Raw genomic sequence first — 22130 nt, 5'->3', positions numbered from 1 at the left:
TTAAAATTAAAATCGGTTCACTTTTGTAGAAGTTATTAAAATCTGTTGCGTGAGCGTTTAATCTGGAAGAGCCTGTACTTTCAACAGTTTCACATTGGAAAAACCATATTTTTCTGACTTATCGAAGCCAATAAAGGTAAAAACATTTGGGGCCTCGAGAAGGAAACTGCTACCACGCTACGGAGCTATTGGGTTGTTGGGAAGGTTGTGGCCTTTGGGCGGCACCATCACGTTATTCTCGGCATAGCATTTTTTCGCCTTATTTTTGTAATGATGTTTCGGAAAGGCAGTAAAACGTTTCTCCAGGCATTCCTTGACGTATGCAACCTGGTTGATGGCTTTAGTGGCTTCAAAATCAGGGAATATTTGAGAATTTAAACAATGTCAAAGAAAATCAGGGAATATCAGGGAATTTCGTCACAAATCTCGGAGAAAATGCAATTTCGTCGATTGGAGTCTTGATTATTGCAGTAATTAGAAAGATAATGATCAGGGCTCCGCATAGCCATAATCAACTGAGGAGTATATCCGTATTCAGTTGGTAATGACTTTTGGCTTCTTCACGCAGTTTCCCCGCCAAAACGACTAAGCAGTCAGTCGGGCGTTTAGTTGCTATCTCCCTCTACCGACTCGACTATATCATTTCATTCTTCCCAGTAAAATTGTCCTCATTGCATTTTTAAGTGACTTTCCTCAAAACGAATTCGTTCCTCTCTTTCTCTCTTCCATGTACGTGTGCATGCATCGATGTTCGAGTTCAACGTGGCTTGACATACGCTATAGATGAGCTAGACGCTTTTGTATCGTACACGAAAATTATTCACACGTATAAAATAGCGTGCAGTGTGTGTGTGCGCTATTTTACTTGATAAATGTCTAAGTTCGTTGGTTTGGACTCACGATGGGTAGACAATTAACCGTCCATTGATGAGGTAACTTCTTTTTTGCATCAGAAATCATGTTTTCGTTCCTCTTTATATGGACGTTAAAATAAGATTGCGTACGCGGGTATAAAATTAGTGTCAGGCGGAAATGGAAGTAAGATTGAAGTCAGTTGAATAAAGAGGCAGACGCTAGACAATTCATTTTCTAGTCAAGCCACTTTTTGTTGTGGGCGACTGCCGAAGCAATTCTAGTTAAAGCGAAGCTACTGAGAGTAGAGTCGGTCTTCATTTTTCACCTTCGAAGATTTAGGGCCCTGATTGTCATCAAAGAGGATCGCAAATATGAAAAGGTTGAGAGTCAACAATGGTTTTTAAAAATGACCGGTTCTTATGTCGTTGATGTGGCCAAAATAGGATTACTGATCTTCTGTCAATATTACTTGCTGACTACGGAGATCGGTGTTAAACTGCTTCTTGTGTTTTCCTGATGTCCCAACGGCGACTCTGTGTGAGCATTCACATGCTTAAAGTTGAAGAGATATTGTGCCTGATCACGAACGTTCCTCCACGGTGAAAACGGAATAAAGTGCATACAAATCGCATACAATTTATTTCGTTTTCTTCGTGATCAGGCCCATTATCACATTTCTTGGATGACGTCGGAAAGCTGTCAATTTGCCAATCGCAGTCTGCTACAATGAAATCTTATAAAAATGTTGCAGTACCTTTCTATAAGTTATTTGCTTTTTTCTCTCTGCTCACTTTCAGCATCTTCCAAGCTGCGCCGCATGATATCCGCCATTAATGCGAATTACGTGACGCCCCCACTAACGGACAAGTACGCCGATCCGCACGTGACGGCCGGTGTACTGAAGAAGTACCTCCGCAGCCTACCGGATCCGCTGCTTACGTTCGAATTCTATCCGCATTTCGTGGCAGCTGCGCAGAAACAGAACGAAACCCAACGGAAGAGCGCCATCCTGAACATCGTTAACCAACTGCCGAAGGAAAACTACGATAATCTGCGGTACCTCACCAAGTTCCTATCCTACCTATCGGAAAAGAACCAGGAGAATAAAATGTCCCCCCAGAATATAGCGATAGTGATGTCGCCAAATCTGCTCTGGTCGCCGAATGAAAATGAGAATTACATCGACCAGGTTAACAGTACCGCGACTGTGAACACTATCGTGGAAGCACTGATCGCGGATTGGGGATTTTTCTTCGAAGGTGACGTGAATTTTTACGTCAGTATGACTCGAGATTCGCTGTATCCGGACAATGGTGGGTTCCCGGTGGACAAGGAAATGCCGGTGAGAAACGTTCCTAACGATTTGATGTCGAAGTCAATGATTGTCACGCCGATGGGTAGCCAAGATGAGGTCAGGTATTATAACAGTGGCGGAGGAAGCGGCGGTGGTGGTGGAGGGGGGACATTCATCACCAACTCGTACAAGCCATCGATGTCACATTCCCGCAGCAGTAGTCACGATACTAGTCTTATTCTAATCAATAGCAATGATCAGCTCAACAAGCATCGGAGTCAGTCGAACAGTTCCCTTTCGGATCATTCCAGTCCGCCGCAGGAAAGCAGTCCCAAGCCGACGGTCCGAAGGAAACACAATAAGCAAGCGGCTCCCACCCCGCCCGATAGCCACAGCAAAAACAGCAATCATTCTTCGCGGGAGCACAACAATAAATTTCAATCTAGTTCGACATCTTACTTTAAACAGATGAACAACAACAGTTCCGGCAGTGATCGAGATCGGGATCGAGATCGAGAGGACGAGGGATTCCAGTCTCTGCAGCATCACGCGATCAAACAGGCCCAGCAGGAATACGTCAGTGACCGACAGCCAATGGTGCGAGCCGAAAGTCATGACAACTTGTTGAAACTGAAGGTGACCGTAACGGGAGAAAAAATACCTCCTCCTCGGCCGGCTGCGGTTAACATCGGGGACACGCAGACACTGAACCGCAGCAACAAGGGCCAACACCATCACCAGCATCATCACCAAAATAACAAACTACCAAATGCTCCCAATTGTGATAATACTAGTAGCAGTATAGGGTGAGTTTTACTTTAGGAGTTTTGGTTTATTTGTTGAAATAGTCGTGTGGATTAAAAGCACGCTCCTTCGAGTGTACGGAGGGTGTTAATAAAACACGAAGAGTAATTATTCCTTGCAAGGAGGGATGTCTTTATACCCAAATCACGTAGCGTAAACGGGATAGTATCACAAAAATCACCATCGAACCAACTTGCAAAGGAGTATTATTTTGTGAAGTAGAAAAGTGCCATCGAATACAAAATCATGTTTTGATCGGTAGAAGAGTAACACACAATACAGTTTGACGCAATTAATGCAATTTTCATAGATCTATGAAAATGTCTTATGGCGGGTTTACATTAGGAAGATCTATAGCTATAGATGGATTTATTCACGTGAATATAGGTGTAAACGGGTGAGAATAAATATGATACACTTATTCGAGGTATATATATAACTTGAATAAATTCAGCATATGTAAACGCTTGTGAATTTCTCACTGGTGAGAGATCACTAAAGTTGGATGCAGTTCTACTTCAGGTGAATAAATTCACCGAGAATATGAATATATTCATTATAGAAGTTCACGCTAGTGTAAACAGTTGATGCGATTTCTATAAATCTCATCATATTTCTTCACATGAATATATCACTAGTCTAAACCCACCCTTACAAAAGACGAAATAGACGAATTTCACGCCAACTCGATTGGCCATTGGCAGATTGCAGTGAAACGTTGTGGGTGTAAGGATAATGGTCATTTAGACAACTTGAAAAAAAAAGCTTAAATGCGTATTTTTTGAATTATTTGAAGTCAATACAATTATATGTCGGACTCGATTATCCGGAATTCGATTATCAAAGTCAAATCATTTCTTTTGATACCAATGTTGAGGGTATTGCAAAAAATACAAAGTCAACCATTTTGTGGTGGCGATCTTTTCGAATTTATGTTGTTTATTATGTTTTGTATACTCCAAGTCGAGCCATTCAGCCATTTTTTAGCGGTGGCCAAATTGAATTTTTCAATATCATGGAATACGTAGTTTTATAATGCCAGTAGAATTAAAGGTATGTTCCAAATTTCAGATCAATCAGTCAACAGGAACGGGGTCATTTTCTATTAATGTGGGACAGCCCTACAAACACTCAAACATACATACAAACAGGACAAGCTGAATGGAACCATTAAAAAGTAATTGTTTATTTGGGATCTGCTATCATCTTGGATTTGGATTTTTCATGATTTACTGTGTTCTACCAGTTGAGCACTTTTATTTGATACCCATATTGATGGAGCTTTGAAAAAAAATAATGGCGCCGTTTTGTGATGACGACCATTTTGGATTTGCATTTTTCATAAACTACTGCGTTCTACTAGTCAAGCCCTTTCATTTGATACCCATATTGATGGGGTTCTGAGAGAATATGAAATCCGCCATTTTGTAGTGGCCGCCATCTTGGATTTGTATTTTTCATAAATAACTGTGTTTTACTAGTCAAGCCCTTTTATTTGATATACATATTGATGGGTTTCTGAGAAAAAATGTAATCCATCATTTTGTAGCGGTAGCTATCTTTGACTTAAGTTTTCCATAAATAATTGTGTTCTACTGGCCCTTTTCATTCGATACCCATATTGATGGGATTTTGAGAAAATATATAGATAATCCGCCATCTTGGATTTACATTTTTCACAAATAACTGTGTTCTACTAGTCAAGCCCTTTAATTTGATACCCACATTGAAGCGGTTCTGAAAAAATATGTAATCCGCCATTTTGTAGCGGCAGCCATCTTGAATTTTCAAGATCATGGAATACGCAGTTTTATAATGACATCAGAGATAAAGATGTGTTCCAAATTTTAGATCAATCGGTCAACAGCAAGGGGGTTTAATTTCTATTAATGTGGTACAGCGCTACATACAAAGTTACAAAGTCACAAACATACAAAGGGGTCAACCTATATAAAACCGTTTAATAAATAAGTGCAAATCATAACTATATTACGTTTACCGAGAAAAAATTCGTTTTTTTTATGACTCGGTTATCCAGAGGATTCGAGTATCCGGAGTGAAAAAAAAAATCAATACTCCGGATAATCGAGTCCGACCTGTATATATTTTATTAAGGCACATATGGCGTTAGCCTGACAGGGCTGCGAGTTCAATATTTAGACAAATTTTGCCTTACAACTATGTTCGTAATATGTAACCGATTACTCGCGGTTGACTCGAGGTTAGTATTACAAAGGTTCTTATAATTGGGATGTTGCAGTCTCCAGTGCTCTGTATATGTGTGGCCGACACGGAACACTTCCTATTGGGGTGCAACTTACCATTAATCAGCGACGCCCCCCTAGTCTGTACCTCATATCAATCGTGGTGCATCTCTCTTGACTCGAGGAATCCAGGGTAGAATGGTCACTGGCCGGTACAATCTTCAGCTCGTGTAGAGTTGTCCTGACCGTTCCAAATTCAGCTCTTGTTGAATGATCAGTGGCCTGCACAATCTTCGTCCTGTGTATCTGTAAAGTGTGTGTGTATGTATTGCCGCGACTAAGTAAAAGTTTACCGATCGGATAGAAGGGTTATGATACAGGGATACAACGGAGGAAACATCATGAAACGTTGACATCGGCGTTTCTGAGGAACAGGTATAGATGAAGCAAGCTTATTGAAACAAATTAATCGAAGAATTGTTGTACAAGAATCCCGCCCTAGAATGGAATTGCATTAAATTTGCAATCAATTTAAAAATGAATTTATTGTAGCGCAATTGTTATATGGATAAAGCTTTTGATATCACATTCGGGCAATAACTTGAAGTATCGTTTGTTTCACTTCGAAAACATACGCTGTCCAAAATGGGTTGACATACACGATATCTTCAACGCTAAAAATAAATTAAACCTTTGCGGTCGTTTATCTGCCGTCAGCCACCAGAGCAAGGAATCGTACTTTATATTTTATTCCACATTGTAATAGTTTACATTTTTTCTGAACGAATTTTTAATGTCTGATGAACTTCTTCACGAATGGATTCAGAGATTCAGATAGATTCTATGAATAATAGGAAACGGTACTCGGTATAAACAAAAAAATATTAGCGTAGAAAGCTTAGAGGATCTCTTTCAAGGGAATTTCTTTTTTTTCCTCTATTATAGTGACTTTCAACACATTTCGGCTGGTTCGTCACTTTTACTTTCATTTTTGGAAGAATGTTGGAAGTGAGAATTGAACTCGTGATCTCTGCGTGAGAGGTATGGATGTTACCACTACGCCAGATCGCCTTCACTTTCAAGGGAAATTAATTCCAACCGCAAATGGTTAAACATAATTCAAAGGTTCGAAAAAGGTACCATAAGGACAACATTGTCTAATGAATGCAATGTGCCGCACAATGCGAATTCATTCATCATCAAAAATATGGACTAGAGTCGTGAAAAGGGTAATAATATTGGCTTCAAAGATGTTCAATTGGAGTATTTTGTCTGGCGATGAGATAAATAGAATCAATCATTTATTAAATTTGGGCCTGATGGAGCATTCAACAATCAAACTCTTAGCTCACCCAGCAAGCAGATGCTTTCCAGATAATCTATGCTAGTTTATTAACAAAAAAATCAATTAACAATTAACTTTTTTTTTCTATCTAGAGAAAAAATTGTATCGGACGAATGAGCTGAATTTTATATTCATTATTTAATTTTTTTTTGTTTTTAAATGGTTAGACATCAATTACTTTTGTTTCTAATATAATTTGATTGTTTTGCGTGAGCTTTGGCATTTCTCGCCTTATAGCGACATCTAAGCTATCTATAACGACAATCGTTTATAGCGACAACTCTCTATAACGACGGTCCCTTGCGATGTCGCCTTCACTGTAGAGGTAAAAATGTCCAATTAAACGAGTCGCGTTACATGTCTTGTCCAATTAGCTAATTGTCGCATTAAATGTACAGGCAAACCTGTTTTTGTGCGGTCCTTGTTTGGGTGATTTCTCGTTTGTGCGACTCTTTTTGTGCTATTTTATTATGACATCGGGTCTTGAATCACACAAACTAATCGCATAAATAATAAAATCGCACCTAAACAATCACACAAATGAAAAATCGTACAAAAAGCAACCGCACAAGAACAGGTTTTCCTGTAACTCACTGTGTCATAGTTTTTGATTTAGAAATTGTTGCAAAAAAAATTCGAAAAAAACGGTTACCCTTTTCAAAAAGTAGTCTAATATTTTTTTGGGGATGAATACTTGAACTCTCCGAAAAATATTTGACTCTTTTAAAAAGAGCAAATTTTTTTGTCTACTTTTTGCTTAAACGACCTATTTCTTTACACCTACAATGTTTCACTGAGATGGTGAGCTTGAGCTTGGGTAGACTGTACAATTCGTAGTTGCTCTCCGTGATTGACCTGAACCAACCAAATTGCACAAAGAACACACAGAATGACGCTTGGGACTAGCAAATCATTCTCGTTGTGCAATTTTCGGTGATTCGAGCTTTAAATGGCCAATAACGACGCCGGCCACGTCCTTACAGTCACCAGGGAAAGGGAAGGAATGTTAGTATGATATTCGCCGCCCGAAGGCCAGAAGGGTCGCCTCTATAGCGTGGTTCCCTAGCGAATATCATGGAAAAGATAATTGTTAATGGGAAGAGGTAAGAATCAGGATTCACTGTGGTAAGTGATGTGATTATGTAAACGCGAACTATCGACCACTCAACAAAACAAAATTCTGAAAATTTCATACCCCAGCACGCAGTACGAACCTTTAGGTATCCCGAAAAAGAAAACCTGTAACATTAATTAGATTTTTCATTTCTCGCACGTATTTGTTGTCGGAATCCAGTCGCATTTGCGATGTTTTAACTGTGGGAAACCTGAGAAGGTAACCGAGAAAACACATCTCAAACCAATCGGGATATATTGAATTATTCAATGCGCGATTATTCAATGCGTTAACCCAATCGCGGCGACAGATGGTTATCTTTGGGAGACCTGAGATGTAACCAAGAGAACTCATCTTAAACAATCGACATTATATAAATTAATACACTAAAGCAACTATGTTCATACAAGTTCCTTTTTTGGTAAGATTTGATGAACCTCTGTGCGAAAATGCAACCAAGCGGATCGAATGCAATCGCGAGAATTAAGCAGCTACACAGAATTGCATCGGTGCAGCTGCCAGTGACACTGCGCCCCACCCGAAATCGGGCACACCAAGCGAACAAAATAGCCTGCCTCCCCTCGTTAGCCATCATACAACCAAACTATCGTATGTACTCCGATCCAATATAACTGCACTCAAGGCTACGTTGACTATCGGTCCGTGCTCACACGAAAACTTGACTGCACAAACGAAAAAGAAACAAACCTCCCTACCCGCCCGAAGCAGCGAGTCCGAACCCATTGCACCCACACCAATACCATTCCGTGCAGCTAAAATCACACAACCGTACACGATCCATAGAGACACTCTCGCACGGAGCTTCTGTCTTCTATCGGCTTTTCATTACATTCCACTTTTCATCGGACAGCAAAATGCTATATGAAGTTTTAGTGAGTTTTAGAGACAGAGAAATTATTATCAACGAAGATATTATAAACTAAACTTAAGGGGACTTAAGGTAATATTATATTATCAGGCACGTAGCGTAACCGGCACGGCACGTTTCATGCAAGACCAATATTATTGCGTGTGTTTCAAATGTATATGCGTATATATAGCGGAACGGCTCCGAACATACACAGCACGTTTCAGACAAATGCATGAAGGATTTCTCGAATAGAATATTTTGCCGGTGCCGGGCACGACTACACGGGCGAGTAGCACCATACATACAAATCAAACGTCGAAGTTCGTGGTATGGGTGCGTTCGTCGCTCTTCGGTACGACATCGGTTCAATCACCAGTAGCATTTCTCCGCTCCGTCCGCGCTGCCGGTCCGTACAGAGAAGTTGCTATGTCTGATGATATGAATACATCATGTATTTGTCTGCCGGTGTCGGTACGTGCCGTTCACGCTACGTGCTGGATAATATAAAACGGCCTTTAGCTTGTCCGATTCATCCATTTGCTATCATGAATGTGATGCATTCTCGATATTGACGATTCTTATTAACTGCACTGCACAACACACACACATATATCTGCCCGTGCCCACTCTCGAAATAGAAATGAGCGTTTTCGAGAACTTAATTTATCAAATTGCAAAGCTTAGACTCATCCAATAACAGCTTTTCACTTCACTTTTTTTCACAATAATCATGCTAATATAAATATCTCTTCTCTTTATTTCTACAATGTTTCACTGAGATGGTGATCCTAAAACGAGTTGGCATGAAATTCGTGAATATTCTATTTATATCCCAATAAATCCCATTTTCTGTTATCTTCAATTTTTACTTTCAGAAATAAAGAAAATAAGGAAAATCACAGTCGACCCACGTGCCGCCTCCCGATCAAACCGGTGGCTTTGCCGAGAACAACGATAGTGGTGGCTAAAACGCCAACACCCACTGGGCCGGGACCGAACGCAAATAGCATAGATGATGACAACAGTAGCGCAGCTGTAGCTACCATTATTCGCGAGAAACCGGTAATCCCAGAACGACCCGCAATTCTGCTAAGGCCACAGAGCTTCAAGGGTTCCATCCCGGAGATATCCAAGGTTAGCGAGGGCACGAACACTGTGAATAGTTCGCTCAAAAAAGCCCAAAGCTTTCGGGGCGAGACGAGCAATGGTGCCCACAAAGACCCCGGTATGACGGTGCTTGAGCGGACACAAATTTACAACATTGACAAACAACAGGTTGCCATCATCGATGTGGGCGAAAAGGGCGAGGAAAGGGCCCGGAAAGATAAAACTGGTCCCGTCGGTAGCTCAAACCTAACCATAACAACGGTCCAGGAAGGGATTCCTCCCCTAGCGATGATGGAGTCTACAGGTTCGCTTGGTAGCGATCTACAGTCGCCAACGAATCCGGTTGGCGGCTCGACGGAGGAAGCGAACGATCTGACAACGGCCGCAAGCAACGCAACAAACGCTGGCGCCACCTCAACTACAGCTACTGCAACTAGTCTTCAGCACGTGCCGCAATCGCCTCGTGGCTTCGATCAGGCCAAAATAAAGCGACCGCAGGTTCCAGCTCCGCCTCCACCGGTGGGACGACCTAAATCCTCTGACTCAACCGATTTATAACAACGCGAGATACTGATCTAATCTAAAAGAAGGGTATTTATATAGGAAAAAATGGATTAGAAATCCAAGATGCGAGGGCGGCTGCGAACGAGTTTAATTTTTGTTATTTTTTTGCGTCACCTGAATGGTGATAAAAATGTACAGCCCAGCATTTATTTTACAGGGTCATCTCGTTCGAAAGGAATGCTGTAAACGCGTTAGTGATTCATTTGCGTGTTGCAATAAGATGGCTTATAATTAATACAATTAACCAAAACACAGAGAGATAGCAATAATCAACTGGATAAATTAAAAGAAAAGCACAAAAACCAAGTTTCCTCGTTTAACACTGCAATTGTTTGAGTCCCACTCGCTCAGTCAGATAATTCTTAATTAAATCTAATCATTTTAAAAATTTTATTGTCCCGTGCTTTTATTTTCGTGCAAAACAATAGGGCATTCTAGTTGAGTTTGGCGAACGCAGTTTTGTCTCTGTCTACCGTATATATTATAGCCATATATTCTCCGGTTGGACTTGCAGTTCTCGTTTTACAAACATGAGGTATCGCGAGTGAGACAAGTGCTTTGGGCTAGCTTTGGAAACACACGCTGTGGATGCAAATACAGAAATCCGTGTTATTAATCTTTTTGTTTGCAAACCAGGATTGAAGAATTGCGTTTCCGATCGGGAAAGATGTCTTGAAGGTAGTGAAATAGTTCGCTGTAATCATAAACGGAAGTTATTTATCAGTTTAGTGAGTCTTGTGATATAACGTAACGAGGAACACTGTTGATCCATGCTGAGTTTGCGGGTATTGAATACCTTATTTAACTGCTATTCGTGCTCAAAGAATTCTGATGTCATTAACGCTTTTCCGAGAACTAGTTGAGAAAGTGTCATTTCGCCGAGTTTGAGAAATAATATACCTACGCGGAATTCATTAAGCAGTTTCGTAATGATAATGATTTTTGCTCGCTATGAATATGGGCTAAGCTGACTACCAATCATGTACATAATATCGTATCTATTATATTATATTCAAGTCATCCATTCACAAAATGAAGATATCGTAAATAGAAACTATTATTTTCTTCTATTTTCAATTTTTCCTTGCTATCGGTGACCTTTCGCTATAGTCGTTTGTGATATTTAATATAGAAAAGTAACACCTTCAGACAAATACAGAACCTTAAAACCAAATTTGGTTCTAAATTGCGAACCTCATATGTAATGTTATTACCCGGACGTGCTCGACACGATTCTTTTGAAACGTACAATTGAGGCTGAATTACACGCCATAAACTCAACTCTCACATAATGTAGCGAAATCGTTGATATTTTTCACCAGATACGTGAAGGGTGCAACATTTCGAACGAACAGTTCTTTTGGCAAATAAGTCATATTTTATCTAAAAGAACTTAAACTCAAAGAACTTATTTATATCAATTTTTTTCTATATAAATATTCATTTTAAAGAATTGTCAGTTGATGACTTGTATCGTTAGTGGACGAAGGCAGGTCTACCAGCCTTCCTATTGATGAGGTCTGTTTGAAACGAATGATTGAATCTGAATCACATGATAACATCGAGGAGGGCACAATTTTTTAAATAAGTGTGTAATCGTTTTGCTAAATTCCATGTAATTTGTCTCATCGAAAGATGGTGGAACATTCCTTAGATCGTAAAGAGTAAAGCATTGATAGTTCATGGTAGAATCGCACTGAGTTCTTTTTAGCTTCTTTTGGTTCGGAGGAACAAAACCAGCCTCCTAATTGAAGGTGGATACGGTAGCGTTTATTCGTTGAACTTGGCCAAAGTATCGCTGACAACAATGGGTAATCTCGAGGTCGAGCTAACCTATCTTTGAACCTATCCATGGAGAATTGAACAATAAGTCGTTCACTTGTTAACCGGTCGCGCGACATTTTGACTAAGGACACTCTGTGAATACCATTACATGTGGAATGGCTTCTTTTATAGGTCTTTGGAATCAAACCAATGGTCTGTTGCTCGATTGTTTGAAATGGGTTTTTTCCCCATCAGTTTATTTTATTAGGCTCATTTAGCAATTCAGCTGTAACAGAACCGAATTCATTCGTGTACATTTTTTATCTTAAGATAACTTTTGTTGTATATTATACTGGGCCCTACTATAGAAATCGAATCGAGGATTCGATACAATCACTATCACTATCACACCGAGTAAAATCTGGAATTATAGAAATCGAGGAAAACTGCCCGATTCGTTAGCAAGCTCGAATGTCAGCGGTTGTGATGAAATATTTTGAAACAAGCTTGAAATGTTTCACGAAGCACTATAGAAAGGATGCCGAATCTTTTTTTGAGGCATCTGCTATGAAAATGTATTTCCAAAAGTGTTAATATGGTTATGTTTTGGAGAAAACTGATATTCCCTCTACGAATGAAGCTTAATAGGCGTAATGCATGCATGGATGTGTAATAAAAACGATATCATGGAACAATTTGCTTTACAAAAAATATAATTTTTAGAAAATTAATCTTTTCATTTATTTTCACAACTGCAATCTATGGAATTCCGTAAGGAGTCACACATAAATTCCCCCTTTTATAAGGAATTCTCTGTAATTCTCTTTTAGCGTCGATTTCTTGTTGTAGCTGTGTCAATAGCTTTATTGTATTGGGCCACCACCTTTGGCCCTGAATTCTCGCTTGTTGTGTGCTAGTGTTTTCTTTACCTTTCACCTCAAGTCAATCCAAATCTGTAATTTAAAAAAATCATTATTGTTTTGCAAGACATTTCAGCTTTAGCATATGGTATAGAAAGTTTGGTGTAGTATAGCAATAAAAATGAAAATTGCTGACAAAAGAAACACGTACTAACATACGCTAGCAGGAATAAGACATTTTTAGGTAGGAAATTCGGTTGATGGTAATTCAACTAATATGATAAAATTTACTTATGAAGTTATATGTATCGTAGAAGAAACACTTACTTTCTGGCATTCTGAACCATTGATGGTCTCAGCGCATTAAGCTCCTCACTGAATTTCTCCCACGTTTCCTTAACCGGGATTCTATTTGAACTGCCTCCACAAATACATCGAGCAATGTTTACATTCGCTTTCATTGGTTCAACGAGTCGTTCAAACAGATGGTGATTTGTCTATCCACTCGTTCTCAGCCACTGAAATATGCGCTAGAAGTAAGTTCTGCATTGTAAATTATAACATGATTAATATGAATAATGTTGGATCGAACACTTACCTTGTATAGACTATTCTGGCAGCACCGTAAAACAAATACTGATCGAAACAAACGAACTGTGTTGAACATTGCATATATTCAAGGGTTTCTGAAATGTTTCCTGAAGGAAAATATGAGGGACGCAAACCAAAACAAATTAATTCTCTGAAGATATGCAACAAGTGAACCAAACAACTCGAAAAGTTCTGACACTTGCATCGATAGCTATCACTCGCTCGGTGCTATCGAATTGCTCGATTTCTATAATAGTAAAATAGAGCTAACGAGCAAAATTCTTATCGCCTCGATTTCTATAATAGGACCCACTGTTATTTTTTTAGGCGTAAGAGTATTGCTATCTATCGACAAACATTTGTTTTATCTATAACACAGTAGACATTTGGGCGCAAGAGAATTCCTATTCTATCTATGAACAACACATGTCGCCTTTTTTTTCGGCGTAAGAATATTGCTATTGTTCGAATGTTTACAGTTGAGCTGTTCACAGCGGGACTGTTGATATGAGGCTTCCTTTGTTGCGTTATTAATAGTGTCAATTACCGATGCAGCAGACCGAAAATGTGAGCGGTAAGGGACTGGGATTATCGTCACGTGATGATTGTTGTGTGGACATAGTAGCTAGAATAACACACTAAGATGGTCAGTTGAGGGGCCCTGAGTTATGAGCTTATGATCGTTCGCTTAGTAGCGGACACGCAACCAATTAGGCTACGAAGACCCCCTGAAATGGGTTATCATCGTAAATTGTGATCCGAAAGGGTTCATTCTCAAACGGGGAGCTTCTCATTTGAATGACATAAATGTAATGAGTCGAACGAAAATTGAAATTTTCAACACCACTCTGATTGCTGTTTTTACATGAATTCTATTGCAATGCAGTACTGCCCATGTTGTACAGGGGACGTAAACGACAAAATGAACTACAACACAATGTAATACGTATTCCCAACATGCAAACAAACATTTTTTGTTCGAAAACATTTGAACAATTTTGAAACCATTGAAGCGTTACTTATATGATCACTATTCTATGTTCACTGCACCGCGATAAACTTAGACAAACAATCCCGTAGTTTATGTTTCAATGTTACAAATTTATGCATTTGAAACGTCAAGGTGATAACGAAAATAATCAAATTTACAATGGCATCAAAATAATTTTGACGTGATCAATTAATTGGTTCCGTTTTCGCCTTCTGTGTCTGAACTATCATAGACTCCCAATAAATCCAGAGCCTCTCTTCCAGACATTTTATGAAATTTGTTTCGAACCTGTTTGTTTTTATTTGACAACCACTGAAATTAAACAGGAAAACGTTTTGACTATTACCGGAAATGTAAATACTAATATTTTTTACAAAATAACCTGATGCTTAAGTCAAGCTATGTGAGCAAATGTCCATCGAAACGATTGATTGTCCGCCTCAATTTGGGGTAAACATTTTCCAAATGGAATAAATATGTTTTAATCCCCAAAATCTCTCAGGTCCTCTTTTAACCGATTATATTCTTTAACTGGACAGATTATATCATTGGAAATGTGCATAATTATATTTTTAGACCTCCTCGGAAATACCCAGTGCAAATAATACCCCCTCTCCAAGCACCAACAATTGGAATCATCGTTGATCCGGAGCAGAATTATGATTCCAATCACACCTAAATGGATTTCCGAGCGGGTGCCAGCTGATGTACGGATTCGGGTGATCCCAATACCCTATTTACAAAGCTGTTTTTGAGTTATTGAAACAATTTTTCGAGTCAATAAGTAGCAATCATATATCTCTTTGACATTTTATCTTTTTCATACCATTTAGTTGATCCGAAGCAGAATTATTGACGCTCAAAGGAATGTATTCATCTCGGAATTACTTAGCAAAAATAATGCCTTTTCCCAACAATTGGAAACGATGATCGATTGCGACATAACACTGCTTCCATCAATATGATTTCTTTGATATGATGAAATATTCACTACACCATATCGAATATTTCGTATTCTTCACTGCCAAATCCACATTCAACGGTACACATCGATATGAAATTATCGAAATCTTGATTTTTGCTAAATACTCCGTTCACTTCGTCTGCAGAAACGAAATGGAATTGAGAGAGAACAGCATAATGCATAGGCGTGTGAGCGTGACCTTCCGCATCTCACATCGCAAAACAATTGAATGGATTTCCGAGCGAGCCCCAGCTTAAGGAGTGTATCGAAAAGTAGTCTTAAATATTTAACACGTTATTATACACAAATGGGTGAACTTTTTTTCTGTCGTGTTGTTTACATGTAAAAAATCGAAATACAAGTCAGTTAATCGCGGTCATAGAGTTGTTTTCGAAATGTCGCGGATTGATTTGGAAACTAAAAAGAAAATTCTGCACAATTGGTGCACCGAAAAGAGTGCTACATACCACAAAATAGCAAAAAAATCAATATTGTCCAGAAAGTGTCTATTATTGTCTAAACGATTCGTCGCAAAGTTCGGTAATGAGTATTCTTTCGAGGATCTCAGCAGAAGTGGACGAAAACCCGGACTAAGTAATCCCGAAATGGATCGAAAAGTTGTAAATTTTATATTCAGAAGAACAGATCTGCATCTATTCGTGATTTGGCCAAGAAGTTCAAAACCAGTGTTGGGATGATTTAGTGGATTAAACAGAGACATGGTCTAAAGGCATATAAAACGCAGAAACTAACACTGGAACAGCAATATCGCGCTTAAACACGAGCTCGAAAGCTATATGAGCGCATTTTGAAATAAACCAACCAGTGCATTCTCATGAATGACGAAACATACGTCAAAGAAGATTTCAGAACGCTCCCGGGACCTCCTTTCTATACCAAATCGATTGGAGAGAGTGTACCATTATCGGATACGACTGTTGTGATGGAAAAAATCAGCCAAAAAGTCAACACAAACAGCAGTAAAATCTCTCGCTTCCAGCTAGTTACCAAACATCTGTGATCGGGAGGTGAAAAATCCTCCCGAAAAATATTCGACATCGAGGATCGATTAGGCTTCTAATTTTCGTGAGCGGCGCTAAGATTCATTGTTAGATTTACGCCCGACACAACGGGTCTCAACACGAGATACCGATCGCGGATCGTTCAAGAGAGATACGTTTTGGAGCTAAAAAGATTGAACACAGGGTCTTAATGAGTGTAGCTATCGATTACTTTCTATGTATAAATGCTCAAATCAATGTGGAAGAATGCTTTTTTTTTATAAATTCGTTTATTTTTACAGGCTCAGTTACATAAGTTTAAAGGAGCCGAAATCTTAAATATATTTTTAAAACTATATATATGAACAATTTTCTTAAATCTATGGTTAGTAATGTGGGAAACCGATTACTCGCGGTGAACTCGAGATTAGAAGGGTGACATATTTTTCTCAGGAAATGATGGGGTATAAGGAAATTATTACAATGTTGATAATCACACACACTCAATTCTTAAATCTATTCGTACATCTATTGTGAATTTACATTTCATTCTCCTGTTTATAGCAAGCGGACCAATTACTCACAAAGGAAGAAATGGAGGGTATAAGGACATAAGGATAATCACACACGAACATCGATAGATTTAAGGAAAACATATATTTGGAACATGTAATCAAGGTCTAACCGAGCCAACACATCTCTCACCGGCACATTGGGCTGCCTTCATCTAGCCCGAAGGGAGTTCTCTAAATTCGATCTGGCAACAAGATACACATCACACGACCAAACAACGTGTTCGATGTTGTGGTAACCTCGGCCACAAACGCAGATATTGCTGCCGGCTAGATAGAAACGAAAGAGTAGCGCGTTTAATGAACAGTGATTGGACATGAGTCGGGAGAAGGTGCGAATAAAGTCCCGACTCAAGTCCAGACTTTTGAACCATGGTTTGAGGCTAACCTTAGGAATAATCGAGTGTAGCCACCGGCCCAATTCACCTTCGTTCCATTTGCGTTGCCAGTTAGCGATGGTATTTTTACGGACTAAAGAGTAAAATTCATTGAAGGCGATTTGACGCTGATAAATATCGCCTTCAATCGCACCTATCTTTGCCAATGAGTCAGCCCTCTCATTACCCGGAATTGAACAATGTGAAGGGACCCAGACAAAGGTAATGACATAACAGCGTCTGGATAAAGCACTCAAAATTTCTCGTATTCTCTCAAGGAAGTACGGCGAGTGCTTTTCCGGCCTCACTGAACGGATAGCTTCGACAGAGCCAAGACTATCCGTTACAATGTAATAGTGTTCAACAGGTCGTGAGGCGACGCTGTCCAGCGCCCAGTGTATCGCTGCCAATTCAGCAATATACACTGAGCAAGGAAACTGAAGACTATGGGAGGTGCTGAAAATTTTGTTGAACACTCCAAATCCTGTGAACTCGTTTATAGTGGACCCATCAGTAAAGTACATATTATCACAATTGATACCCCCATACTTCGCATCGAAAATCGTTGGAGCGATCCTCGATCGTTGATAATCTGAATATTCATGGATATCTTGCTTCATGGACAGATCAAAATGTACAGAGAAATTGATGTAGTCAGGAAAACAAACACGGTTGGGAATATACGAAGAAGGATCAACCTGCATGGAGATGAATTCATGATATGGGCTCATGAATCCAGAGTGAGAATTTAGCTCGATCAGCTGCTCAAAATTTCCGATCACCAATGGGTTCATAGCCTTACACCGGATGAAGAACCGAAGAGATAATAAATTGAAGCGATCTTTTAGTGGGAGTACGCCTGTCAAAAACCTCGAGGCTCATGGTATGCGTTGAGGGCATACATCCCAACGCAATACGGAGACAAAGATACTGAATTCGCTCGAGTTTAATGAGATGTGTTTTGGCAGCTGATTGAAAACAGAAACTACCATACTCCATCACTGAGAGAATAGTTGTTCGATACAACATTATAAGATCTTCGGGATGGACTCCCCACCAGGTGCCGGTAATTGTACGGAGAAAGTTTATTCTTTGTTGACATTTTTTACTCAGATACCTAATATGGGCCCCCCAAGTACATTTGGAGTCGAACCAAACCCCAAGATACTTGAATGACATAGCATGAGTGATCGGTTTACCCAAAAGTTGAAGCTTTGGTTTTGCTGGTCTATGCTTCCTAGAAGAAACCACCATCTCTGTTTTCTCCGTGGAGAATTCGATCCCTAGCCCAATGGCCCAGGTTGAAAAATTGTTCAAAGTATCTTGTAAGGGTTCTTGTAGGTCGGATTCTGTTGATCCTACGACAGAGACCACTCCATCATCTGCAAGTTGTCTTAGGCTGCAATTTTGTGTAAGGCAATTGTCGATGTCGCTTACATAGAAGTTGTACAAAAGGGGGCTTAAACATGAGCCCTCGGGGAGGCCCATGTAAGAGACCCGACTTACTGCCGAATCTCCGTGAGAAAAGTTCAAATGTTTCTCACAAAGCAAGTTATATAACATATTATTCAACAGAGGCGGCAGACCCCGAGAGTGTAATTTGTCTGACAAAACCTCTATTGAAACAGAATCAAAGGCCCCCTTTATGTCCAAGAATACTGAAGCCATTTGTTTTTTTCGGCGTAAGCCATTTGAATTTCTGAAGAAAGCAACGCAAGACAATCATTCGTCCCCTTGCCCCTGCGGAACCCATATTGTGTATCTGAGAGTAAGCCATTCGTTTCAACCCAATGATCAAGGCGAAACAAGATCATTTTCTCCAACAATTTCCGTATACAAGACAGCATTGCTATTGGGCGGTACGAATTGAAGTCGGACATGGGTTTTCCGGGTTTTTGAATAGCTATAACTCGCACTTGTCTCCAATCATCTGGAACAATATTATGCTCCATAAACCGATTGAATAAATTCAACAAGCGATGTTTCGCCACATCAGGGAGATTTTTCAGAAAGTTGAACTTAATTCTATCCGATCCCGGAGCAGAATTCTTACATGAAAGGGGAGCAAGAGAGAATTCTACCATCGAAAACTCGGAATCAAGATCGCACCTATCTTGTGGTATATCCCGAACAATTTTTTGCACAGGAGCGGAATCGGGACAAACCTTCCGTGCAAAATTAAAAATCCATCGATGTGAATATTCTTCCACGTTCCCGAAAAGCTTTGAATGCGTTCGATTTATCCTGATAAAGCTTGGAACATTGGCTATCCCATCATGGATTGGGAGGCCTTCGACGAATAGTGGAACCTGGGATGGGTTTCGTTTGAGCGCGAACCGCGCTGTCATAGATCAAACGAGAAAGGAAGTTATACTCCTCCAATGGAGGTAAACCATCTCTGGAATTGATGGCTAGAGCAATCGCGTCCGCATATTTTTTCCAGTCAATGTGTCTTGTAAGGTCATATGCCATGTTTATAGATTCAGAAGAATTCGACCCAATGGTGATGGAAATTTTGATTGGCAAGTGATCACTACCGTTGGGGTCCTGGATTACATTCCACTTGCCATCTAACGATAGTGAATTCGAGCAAAGCGAGAGGTCAAGAGCACTTGGGTTAGAAGGAGGTTTAGGTACACGTGTTGTTTCCCCAGTGTTCAAAAGTGTCATATTGAAGCTGTTACAAAGATCATATATCAACAGTGAACGATTGTCGTCGTACTGTTCCCCCAGGCAGTTCCGTGAGAGTTGAAGTCTCCCAAGATCAATCGTGGCTCAGGAAGGAGTGAGCACATGTCAACAAGTTGCTTGCGGCTAACCGCAGCTCTCGGAGGCCAATACAAGCTGACAATGTGGAAGAATTCTTGAAGAAGAAATTTCTTCCACTTCATAGAAAGCACGAGGTTCCACCTCAATTCTGGCCGGATTTAGCATCGGCACATTATGCCAAATCATGTTACTGGGCATTTGTCAAGGCCAAGTTCAAGAAAGAAGGTACAGTGTCTAAAAATATGTCAGAGTTGAAAAAGAAGTGGTCTGCAGCAACCAGAAAGTTCACAAGGACTACTGTGCATAATTTGATGAGTGGAGTTAAATCTAAGGTTCGATCATTTTTTTAGAAATCAACAATTAGCTTGTATTTTTCATTTCATTGCTATGAGAATTTAATATTCTTTAATAAAATTCACTTTTTTTAAACACGTTTTGAACGTTTTCAGTTTTATTTTGATGTTTTAAAGTTTAAGACTATTTTTCGATCAAATGATCTAAATGATTTCAGATGTCGAGAAATTACAAAAAATATGGACAGGCAACGTTGGAAGAAGGTGGAGCTTGAAAGAGCAATATCGGCCACCAAGAACGGGTTTTCTTCGTACACGGTATGTGCAGGTATCTGTAACTCTTAGATATTTTATCTTTCGAATGAAGTGTCTATCATATCACTCCGTTCAACCTGCAAAGAGGTATTAACGGTCAAAACCTTGCACTTCAAATGTAACACTCTTGGCTTCCAAAACTTGAACTTACACCTTGGTACAGAAATGATAGACGTAGTCCTATGTCAAAAATTCCAGACATGGACTATGTTAGAAGTAAGTCGGATAAACGCTTTCAACTAATCAAAACAATTGCATCTCGAGTTCCTTTTGCCCATAGAACATCTTTTATTCAAGTACGAGATTCTGTGCAAACTCTATTATTGTGCTGGACTTTCTAACAGGTCGGCAGAGGAAACACTAGTGGGTAAACGAATATCTGTTCTCCTCTATGTTCATTCTTCAGTGTCTACACTCTTTTGAAAGCTTTCATCCTTATCCATCCGTAGTCTGGGAAACCCATCGTCATGATCAGCGATTCAGTTTGCTGTTTATAATAACTGACATTCAAACTTTGCACTGGGTTCCAGGTCAATCTGGTATTCTCGGTAAGGCGTCGTGCACAAATTACGTAACGCTAAAAATCCAAATTTTGGACCCCCTCCCACCCATGTAACGCAATTTCCTATCTCTAATACACAGAAAGTAACGCAACCTCGACCCCCCTCCTCCCCCTTATCGTGTTACGTAATTTGTGCGCGACGCTTAATGAGAAGACCGATATTATAGCGGGTGGCACATGCTATTAGCAATCTATTCTCATTGAGCGTGGTCCGGGGATTAGAACTTTAAGGTTGAGGGTTCTCAACGGTAAGTGATGTGATTATGAAGCTTTCTCGTTCAACTTTGAACGCGAATGTTGGACAATTACATAAAACACAGATAAAAATGCACTAAAAAAGACACGCAGACTGCGCAGAATAAGATATATCGACATGGTAATTTTTATAAAATCAAAAGAATGCATTGAAAGAAAACTGCGGGTTCTTGTTCTGAATTTTCGAACAGATTAAACGACGCAATTTATTCGTTTGCTTCGATGACTAGTGGCTTAGTAATCGTGTTTTTTGCAATCATTTGCAATCAATCATGATTAATCGATTGTTCGAAAAATTATCGGACGTCTCTAATTTGGTCGTTAAATATTCCCAAGAGATCACGATGCGATGTTTCAAAATTGGCGCGTCTCAGGGATGCATAGCTATCAGGCGTATTTGACTCATGTGGACCGTGTGAAAGTTTACGCATTCGTAGAAGTATGCTACACTCACTGCATTATGCACTGCAAGATTTTATTATTCTGCCCAGTAAGGAAGGAATAGAGAGACGAAGGATTAACGTAACAAATATATCATTCAGTATGATTTAAAAGTTAAGTTATGGAAGATAATGTTTTTTATCAAAATGTTATTGGTAATAAAAGAACATATTTTGCGAACGATTACTCAAATTATATCCATAATCATTATTATTGA

The 22130-nt window shown here is 39.6% G+C and overlaps 1 protein-coding gene across 7 annotated transcripts in view; it reads left to right on the top strand.

The window, feature by feature from the left end:
• The window catches only part of LOC129774926 (rho GTPase-activating protein gacI-like), a 76560-nt gene extending 65348 nt beyond the window's left edge, over positions 1-11212 (top strand). For all 7 annotated transcript variants that reach the window (XM_055779010.1, XM_055779007.1, XM_055779009.1 and 4 more), the window contains 2 exons: positions 1653-2955; positions 9363-11212. In XM_055779010.1, the coding sequence (XP_055634985.1) occupies positions 1653-2955; positions 9363-10152 (2093 nt within the window). In that variant the 3' untranslated portion in view covers positions 10153-11212. The remainder of the gene's footprint in view (positions 1-1652; positions 2956-9362) is intronic.
• The last annotated feature ends 10918 nt before the right edge of the window (positions 11213-22130 follow it).

The sequence above is a fragment of the Toxorhynchites rutilus genome, chromosome 3, assembly GCF_029784135.1.
Source record: "Toxorhynchites rutilus septentrionalis strain SRP chromosome 3, ASM2978413v1, whole genome shotgun sequence".
Taxonomy (NCBI): domain Eukaryota; kingdom Metazoa; phylum Arthropoda; class Insecta; order Diptera; family Culicidae; genus Toxorhynchites; species Toxorhynchites rutilus.
The sequence above is the reverse complement of the archived record's forward strand: the minus strand, read 5'-3'. Positions and strand labels throughout refer to the sequence as shown.